The 9,578-nt window shown below is 32.8% G+C and overlaps 1 protein-coding gene across 1 annotated transcript; it reads right to left on the bottom strand.

Moving 5' to 3' along the window:
- Positions 1–855: 855 nt before the first annotated feature.
- LOC143430784 (CKLF-like MARVEL transmembrane domain-containing protein 4) lies at positions 856–9,321 on the bottom strand. The gene is made up of 5 exons (XM_076907202.1): positions 9,198–9,321; positions 4,343–4,489; positions 2,163–2,336; positions 1,753–1,851; positions 856–1,298 (listed from the first exon to the last, which is right to left on the bottom strand). Exons 2-5 carry the CDS (start codon positions 4,478–4,480, stop codon positions 1,164–1,166), a joined length of 546 nt encoding a protein of 181 aa, XP_076763317.1. The 5' UTR covers positions 4,481–4,489; positions 9,198–9,321; the 3' UTR covers positions 856–1,163.
- Positions 9,322–9,578: the final 257 nt, after the last annotated feature.

Below are 9,578 nucleotides of genomic sequence, written 5' to 3'. Positions count from 1 at the left end.
TCGAATAGCAGAAACATTATAACTATCCTTTATATTCTTGTTTATTTTGCGTGTATCATTCATTTATTTAATATTAAAAAAGAAAAAAACATATATATAAATCACTCAGAACAGAGCTAAACTAATAAATACAAAATTCTGTACAATCTATATTTCTCAATTTATTATCAAAAATATATAATCAATCCTTAATTTTGTCGAAAATATACGATTGACTCTAACAAAGTTGAGCAGTTTAGCAATGTAATTTCTGAGTGATTTTACGCACTAAGTAAAATGCCAATATGCACTAAGGAATGATATTAGAAATAAACAATTATCATGCCAATTAAGTCATCTGGGCTAAATCAGTATGTCGACGAAAAGTTGAATTCAATTTTTGTGAATCAAAAATATTAACGTAACGATGTATTTGCCAATATATCGTCGATCTGTACTCATTTTTTAATTCTATCGCAAATTTTTGTCGATCGTATAATAAACAATTCGCGTGCACGAATAAGATTACTTATATGTAACCAAACTGACAAAACTGTTACGCTCATATTCCCTCATAATCACAAATAAATTAAGATAACCGCCCGCCCATCTGTCATTTTGCTCAGGAATGCGATAAAATTGTCACCATACAAAACTAAATACAAACTGAATTACAAATATACATATATTCATGTTTCGTATGTAGCTTGAACACAATACTGATTAAATATATCTTTCATATACATATATACGGATATATGTACGTGTATGTATATATTCTACTTGTTCAAAAATATTCATTCGAGTATAAACAGACATAAAAATTCAGGAAATAATTTACATATATATATATATATATAATACGCGTAACGTTATATAGTATGTGTATTATCTCTATATGGTACAAAGATACGAGATTACCAAATATAGTGTTCCAATGAAATTGCACATACATGAGCCGTACATATATGTTAGAAATAAATAAAAAATAGCAAGATGAATTAATTTGCGCATTTGCGTTGTGCCCTGTCGTTATTGGTTGAAGTTTCACGTTCAAGTGGCAAAACGGAGAACGCACGGAAACTAGGGCAAGATTTGTCAAGGCAAATCTTCTGACAAGCTATGATATGTCTCGAAAGTGGTCCATTCGTGCGGTTTACTCAAGCACCATAGTCTTTTTCAGATTAATAAGCTGGACTTGTCACCGTGGATATTTGCTTGGGACTGTGCTGTCCTTGAGCTAAGGCACCGCTTCTCGCTGCTTGAAACTTGAGCCAGGCATCGTAACCGTAAGCAACCATCGCACAGAATCCAAAAAACTATAAAAACATGTGAAGGTATCAGAGAATATTGCTTGTCAATTTTTCATCTTAAAAACAAGTTGCATTGTTAATCCAATATATAATTTTGCGAGTTGATTACAGTTAAGTGACAACTGTAACATTATCCTTGTTTATTTTTCCTCATTTTAGAGCTTATAGTACGTTTACAGTTACTTAATTGCTCGAATTGACGTAATAATAGACCATGAGGTAACAATTATTTTTACAACCGAAGAATTTTATTCTGTAATGGCTATGAACATCTAATTAATTTTGTACAAAGTGAAAAGGATAACATATATCTATATATATATATCTTTTTATACATCTTATGCATGTATATAGAGATGTGCAGAAGAATATAATGGGGCTGTACATAGGTATATAAGGATGTATCTATACATATAGGGAAATATCTAAGTAAGATAGTCATTTAATTTCAAAAACTTACTGCTGCAGCTCCAAATGCTTCAACAAAACGAGCATTGTCGACTGCGAGAGCAGAGGCCAGTAAATAAAAAGCAGTCCAAATTACGCAAAATATAAATTCCTGCAAACAAATATACGAGAGATGATGTAATACGTGAATTGAATAGACGCAGATAAGTAAAACATAAAAAAATACAAAGTAACGCAATCATAGCATTAAAGTGATTAAGACGAATTATCAGCATGGTATGTAGCGTGCCTTGTATGTAGCACGGAATGTTCCAGTTACTTCAACTTGAATCGATACTCTAACTCCATGCAAAAACTAGCTATACCCTCTGCACTTTTTATCAAGTTTCTTTCTAAAAGATAGCGTATCGTCTAGGTACCAAAAAACGATAGAATGCGAGATATTTTCTTCGTTTAACTTACAATTTTCAACCAAGGAATTTTCGAAAATTTCTCGATGATGTGGAACAGATAGAAGACGAGCAATATTCCAGTGAACCAAAAACCACCCATGGCCACGGTGTTGAACCATCCTCCGCGACTAGAGTTACTCTGACTTGATACTGTGATGCATATGAATCCCAAGAGACTCAAAATCTATAAGATAAACACAATTATAGTACACGATACGAGTCATCGAAAAAGTCGCTATTATTATAGTGAAAAAAGTCTCAGCAATTATTTATAACAGAATCCTCATCACCGATTTCAATGATTTTTCACATGTTTCATAAAATAAATACAAATTAGGTGAAACTGTAGAACAGCTACTTTCTCTCCAGTGGCTTTTGAATATACTGTAGAAATTAATATTTTGTACAACTTTTTCCTATGCATGCACATACCTGTTGGTGTTTGAGTTTCCAAGATTATTTGATTTTTTTTTTTCACATGTTTTATAAAATAAATCAAAATTAGGTGAAACTGTAGAACAGTTACTTCCTCTCTGGTGGCTTTTGAATATATTGTAGAAATCAATATTTTGTATAAGTTTTTCCTACACATACACATATCTGTTGGTGTCTAAGTTTCCAAAATACTTGCAAAAAAATCGCTACTACTACCACTACAGAATTTTACTCTATAAATGCGTGTCCAAAACAGGGTATTAATATTGGTTAACAATTAATTCCCAATTAATTGTCTCTTTATAATTTATATAAACAGAATTTCAGCTATCTTGGGTTCAGATGAAATACTCGATCGTACTTACTACCTAATTTTATACAAACCTAATTAATACACTAATTAATTGTACACTTATAGACAGAATTAATTGTAGTGATAGCGGTTTTATGATACGAAGATCTCGAAAATTTATATATATGTGTAAGAAAATGTTCAAAATATTAATTTCAACATTCTTGTGTCTACACCACTGATAAATAAAAAATCAACCAACAGATATTCAGCAATAACGCATTTTGGCGATCTGAGTGGAGAAAAGAGTACATCGTTGCAAGTGCTTTTCAAATTATTGGTCGTAGGACGCCTTAAATATCTAGAAAGGTAAATGGGACATTTATTTGTGACCGCGAAACTCATCGAAAATCGATTCCAAGCAAAGAGTAGCAAAAATAAAATTTTAAACTAAATTTAAAAGCTAAACTTAAATTTTAAACTTAAATTTCTTTTTTCTTGAACAAATTTTTCCAAAATTTCCTGGAAACTGATATTGTGATCATTGATTAGGAAACAAGGGCGAGTGAGTGCGTACGATCGACTATTTTTCACGTTCGGTCATCCATCCAAAAACCATGTAAAACACCTCGTAAATCGAGAAAATTTATTTTTAAGTTTTCTAGTTTCAGTATTAGATGCTGGATTACATTTTGCGAGTATTGACGTATTCATGGACCGACTTTTTTAGTCAGTTCTCTCCATTCGCAGAAGTAGGTCTGAGATGTAGAAGGAAATGTGCTTAATCAGATAACCGAATCGTGATATCATCCGATTCACTAATCGAGTGAATGAATATATACGCTGTGTAAAATCGTCGAAATCGATGAGATGATCCAAACATCAGTAATTATAATTTTTTCTTAACATCTCAAAAGGTTAAAAACCTGAAACTAAAATCTGTAAGTACTTCCATGTCGAAAAGAAATTATCTTATTCTCAGATTTTCATTAACCAGTTAACTGCGTTCGACGTGTATACACGTCAAACCAAAACTGTATTTTGTTGCGATCGGTGAGTATAATTCTTGTCAAATAAAAATGTAAAAGCCTTCCTCGTTTTACTTTTTTCGTGAAATGTATAATAGGTTGTATTTCCCTGCGCTTGGCGCGTATTCTCGTCATTGCTTGATTTTAATTACGCACTTTGTAGACGATTTCTGAAACTAAATTCCACAGTTAACTGGTTAATTGTATCGATCTTTCTCGTATTACTAATAAGAAGGATTTGAAATCAGGAATTCTTTCTTCAGCGTATATTGTATATAAATTAGTGTAGTAATAGAAGACGAATAATTCTAATTTGTCCAATTTCATTGGTACTGCGATGTATACGTAAATGACAGTCATCGAACTATCTGAGGCATGAAATATACATATATATATGTATGCGTACAGATAAAAAGGAGCGACAAAACTACTTACCACCTGGGAGACTTTGAGAAATCCAGGCAACGTTCTTATATAAGATGAATCGAACCGAATAGTTGGTTGCCTTGTGGTGGTAGTTGTCGTCACCGTCGTCGTGGTAGTGTGTTGTGTCGGAAACCCGTGGTCCACCATTTCTGTTCACTGTAAAGAAAATTATACGATATCGTAAAGCAATTGTTCTCTACTTAAACAATAATTAAAGCTGACTGTCCTCTCCGATGTCGATGGTTTTGAAATATGTTGCTAAACTCAACATTTCAAACGACTTTTCCTGATACATCTAAACGTTCTTCTCTTAGTTCTCAAGATATTCAGAAAAAAGGTCCGTTTATTAGTCTGTCCGTGGAAGCTGAATATCAATAATAGTTGCCAGCCACATCACGGTTTATCTCTTGTTTAAGACCAGGTTTGTACGAGCTTAAAACCACATGTACACAGTAATAGTATAGTGTAACTAATCTAACATTTTCAAATTCAATTAATTATTAAATTAATTCCACTCGTATAAGATTAGAGCTATGTTACGTTGTAATTTGCGACCACCATGAGTGACCAGTTACATTGTCTGTTGTATTCACAGGTATGGAGACTTTCATCTGAACCCAAGCTGGCTCAAACTCTGTTTACATAGTAAATTATAAACAGAAGATAAGCCGCAAAGTCATTAGTAACTAATGCGCTGGCGCATGCCTTATTACAGACGCTTATCTGACCTTTTTTCTGAATATCGCTACAATTACAAGAGACCATATAAAATTACCATATATAAATTACATCAAGTTGTTCGAAACGTTAATTTAAAAAGCATCGCATCAAGGAGAAAGTAACTGCTCGCCAGTTTCACCGTATACCTCATTCGATGTTCTTTCGAAAGAGAGCCGTCGTCGATCGATACGAAATTTAAAGGAATTTCGTGGTAGGAAAATGGACCTCAGATCTATGACTTTAGCTTCGATATTTATTACTACTCGAGGTATTAATAAAAAGCTCTTGACATCACAACGACTGCTGCTTGCACAGATATTCGCTAATGTATTTATTACCATCTGTACAAATACGTTACTAATTCAACCGTACAATTTTACAGAATGGCTGACACGATAGCGATATCAGACCGTTACATATAGAGTGTTTCATCTGAATAAAACTTTGAGTAGCATTGGTCGAGCCTGTCCTAGCCTGGATTCAGACGCATCGATCGAATAACAGAAATCGAACGGGCTGTTTCGTTTTCATGAGAGAATAAACGTCATCGACACGCATCGCACAAACCTTTCACTTACACTCGTTCCAATCGTACGCGACACCTTATAATAAATAATGAAATATAATCGATTTCACGTGAGACACCCTATAGACAGTGACTTGTCTACTACCACTGATTTCAATAGTTGATTAGTAACATTTGCGCAAGCAGCGTTTTATGTACAGTACCAAAACTTCCTTCAGAAATTTCGAAAAGTCTATCACACTCAATTTGACTGAAATGTTATAAATAGTTTCATTCTATAAAAAGATAAAATCGATCCATTTTATATAAAAATTTTGCGAGAAATGTTTTATCATTTTAGTGTAATTATTCGAAATAAAGGTAGCTCTATCGATTACAGTTATTGGCTGGCACGCGATGGCCACTTTGGAGAAATCTGCACGAAACTCTGATTATAAAGTACAATAGTATTCAGGGTATTTTTAAGTATACATCATAATTCACGCTATTTTAACCAGTACTGTAATCTTATCCTACACTGCATCGGTAACGCAGAAAATGACATTACAGTAGTCAATTATTTTTCATAAAATTTTGTAGCTTTATTTTCAAATCATCAAAAATCGTCCTTGCAAATACTGTTTTTGCATACAAAATGAAGCTATTCATAAAATTTCAGCCAAATTGGATGCGATAGGTTTTCAAAAATACGACAAAAAGTTTCTATTAATATTGACATTACAGTAGTAAATTATTTTTCACAAAATTTTGTAGTTTTTTCTTCAAATCATCAAAAATCGTTCTTGCAAATACTGTTTTTGCGTACAAAATGAAGCTATTCATTAAATTTCAGCTAAATCGAATGCAATAGTGTTTCAAAAATACAAAAAGTTTCTGCTATTATCATAAAAATTCGATATTAAAATTTTAAATTTAAATTCTATATGACTGCTTCTTCCATCTCAAAATTTTATGTGGGTCAACGAAAGGTGCTATTCGAAAGAAACACCATCGAAACGAGCTATAATTTGGCAAACAAACGCATGCAAAACTTCAAGCACAATACTCTGTATATTAGAAGTAGATTTCAGTTACTTTATATTATCTAGAACTTATCTTACGCTTTCGATTCTATTTAATTACCAACCACCCTACGGCAAACTACAGCACTAATCGCATCTAAAACTTATCAAAAGTAACCATTAATCAACATCCGCCGCGAAATACAGCTGAATGAAATTTGACGACGCATTTCGAATACATCCTGCAACATCAAGGTGACGGAAAAATCATTTATCACTGACCTATTAAATTGGTTATCAAGATCACTAGTTCCTTACAATTTAAATTCAAAGACAAAACTTAAATCAATTTCTATTATCTAATTTATAAAACAATTGAACGTATCAATTTCAAAATTTCCTTCTTAAGAAATTTATCACTGATCTATTAAATTGATTATCAAGATCACTAGCTCCTTGCAACTTAAATCCAAATACAAAACTTAAATCAATTTCTATTATCTAATTTATAAAACAATTGAACGTATCAATTTCAAAATTTCCTTCTTGAGAAATTTATCACTGATCTATTAAATTGATTATCAAGATCACTAGTTCCTTGCAATTTAAATTCAAAGACAAAACTTAAGTCAATTTCTATTATCTAATTTATAAAACAATTGAACGTATCAATTTCAAAATTTCCTTCTTGAGAAATTTATCACTGACCTATTAAATTGGTTATCAAGATTACTAGTTCCTTACAATTTAAATTCAAAGACAAAACTTAAGTCAATTTCTATTATCTAATTTATAAAACAATTGAACGTATCAATTTCAAAATTTCCTTCTTGAGAAATTTATCACTGACCTATTAAATTGGTTATCAAGATCACTAGTTCCTTACAATTTAAATTCAAAGACAAAACTTAAATCAATTTCTATTATCTAATTTATAAAACAATTGAACGTATCAATTTCAAAATTTCCTTCTTGAGAAATTTATCACTGACCTATTAAATTGATTATCAAGATCACTAGTTCCTTGCAATTTAAATTCAAAGACAAAACTTAAGTCAATTTCTATTATCTAATTTATAAAACAATTGAACGTATCAATTTCAAAATTTCCTTCTTGAGAAATTTATCACTGACCTATTAAATTGGTTATCAAGATTACTAGTTCCTTACAATTTAAATTCAAAGACAAAACTTAAGTCAATTTCTATTATCTAATTTATAAAACAATTGAACGTATCAATTTCAAAATTTCCTTCTTGAGAAATTTATCACTGACCTATTAAATTGGTTATCAAGATCACTAGTTCCTTACAATTTAAATTCAAAGACAAAACTTAAATCAATTTCTATTATCTAATTTATAAAACAATTGAACGTATCAATTTCAAAATTTCCTTCTTGAGAAATTTATCACTGACCTATTAAATTGGTTATCAAGATCACTAGTTCCTTGCAACTTAAATCCAAAGACAAAACTTAAATCAATTTCTATTATCTAATTTATAAAACAATTAAACTTATCAATTTCAAAATTTCCTTCTTGAGAAATTTATCACTGATCTATTAAATTGATTATCAAGATCACTAGTTCCTTGCAATTTAAATTCAAAGACAAAACTTAAGTCAATTTCTATTATCTAATTTATAAAACAATTGAACGTATCAATTTCAAAATTTCCTTTTTGGGGAAGAACAGCTATTTTATTCGATGAAATTTGTGCAAATTAACAAGAAAAAAACGCACACGATCGAAGTGAGTAAGAAGAAGCCTGGCAGGTCAATTGCACGTTATCGCGCGGGCATAAAAGGCGTAAACGTGCCTCGTAAAATGTAGATAAAGGTGGATGATCGCGCCGCGTTTGGTCTTGAATTGGAGCTGCTGCAACGAAATTGTCATATGCCCACGGCACATTACAAGAATTACTTAATGCTATAGCGTGAAGTCATTCCAACTGAAAATAGCGAATGACAACCGTTTTCTGCGTTATGAACGATGCGTGCACCGGCGAGATAAATCTGCCTTTCGTGCTCGCGAGCAAATCTACGTGCGTTTACGCGAGTAGGCGGTGGATTCGATTGCACGGTACATTATCGCACTGAAAGAAAAAAAAATTTGTATCCGATTACTAAGGACACGCGATATCCAATAAACAATGTACGCTGTGTGTAGAAATAAATTATTCACATATATTTTAAACGTACGCGTCGCATTAAAAAACACAACAACAAACATAACATGTTCGTTTCAAGCATAGCTTAGACTTGCTCGATTAGGTAACGACTAAATCTACACGAATTACTACTGTAATACATTCTGTTACTTTTTGACGCGTTTTCGTCAGGAAAAGGTGATAACGACGAAAATAATCGTGACCCACGATTCGCGCCGCAGTGTGTCAGCGCAAAATAGCGGGAAAGGCTCACTTGACATTCTTAGCGTACAATTAAAATACTGTTATCGTAACGCTGCCTGTTGCTTTACTTTCGTATCTTGTACGGCAAGAATTTCACCTAATTCAGCTGGACTTTCCTGCTCGCATTATTTGTTTCTTCCACGCGAAACCGTGCGAGGTGCGTCGAGACGATTCTCTTTCTATGTATATAACGTGTAATCTACCTGACTTGACAGACTGATCTCTGTACACCCTGGTTATTTTTGAGTCCTCTCTATTTATCGCGCACAGGTTCGAACCTATCTATCCTTCAGACACACAAAAACAAAGACGTTAGGCTACTGCTCCACCGGTTCTGAGTGCGTCTACGAGTGGCTGGGAAAATAACACTAAAAATTACTCGTCTCGAAACAAACCAAACTATACAAATGAATTTACGAAACCTGGCACAGACAATCCCTTGGACTGTGGCGCCTCGTGTGACACAAATATAAGTACAGGTCGGCGGCCATCCGAGTGGGAAATGCGCAAGACGTGTGCGCACTGTTCATTTTTCCATTAAGCAGATGCCCAACAAACTTGCGTTCAAGTAGGCTGCGTAGTAG

This window comes from Xylocopa sonorina, chromosome 15, assembly GCF_050948175.1.
Source record: "Xylocopa sonorina isolate GNS202 chromosome 15, iyXylSono1_principal, whole genome shotgun sequence".
NCBI lineage: Eukaryota > Metazoa > Arthropoda > Insecta > Hymenoptera > Apidae > Xylocopa > Xylocopa sonorina.
Note: the sequence above shows the minus strand (reverse complement) of the source record. Positions and strands in the feature narration are given on the sequence as shown.

Excerpts from the sequence above, each read along its gene's own strand:
- LOC143430784 (XM_076907202.1), bottom strand. The coding sequence starts at position 4,480 with ATGGTGGACCACGGGTTTCCGACACAACACACTACCACGACGACGGTG. Across the intron at positions 1,852-2,162 it reads AAATTCCTTGGTTGAAAATT|GAATTTATATTTTGCGTAAT; the intron begins GTAAGTTAAACG and ends ATTTGTTTGCAG. Across the intron at positions 1,299-1,752 it reads AAGCATTTGGAGCTGCAGCA|TTTTTTGGATTCTGTGCGAT; the intron begins GTAAGTTTTTGA and ends ATGTTTTTATAG.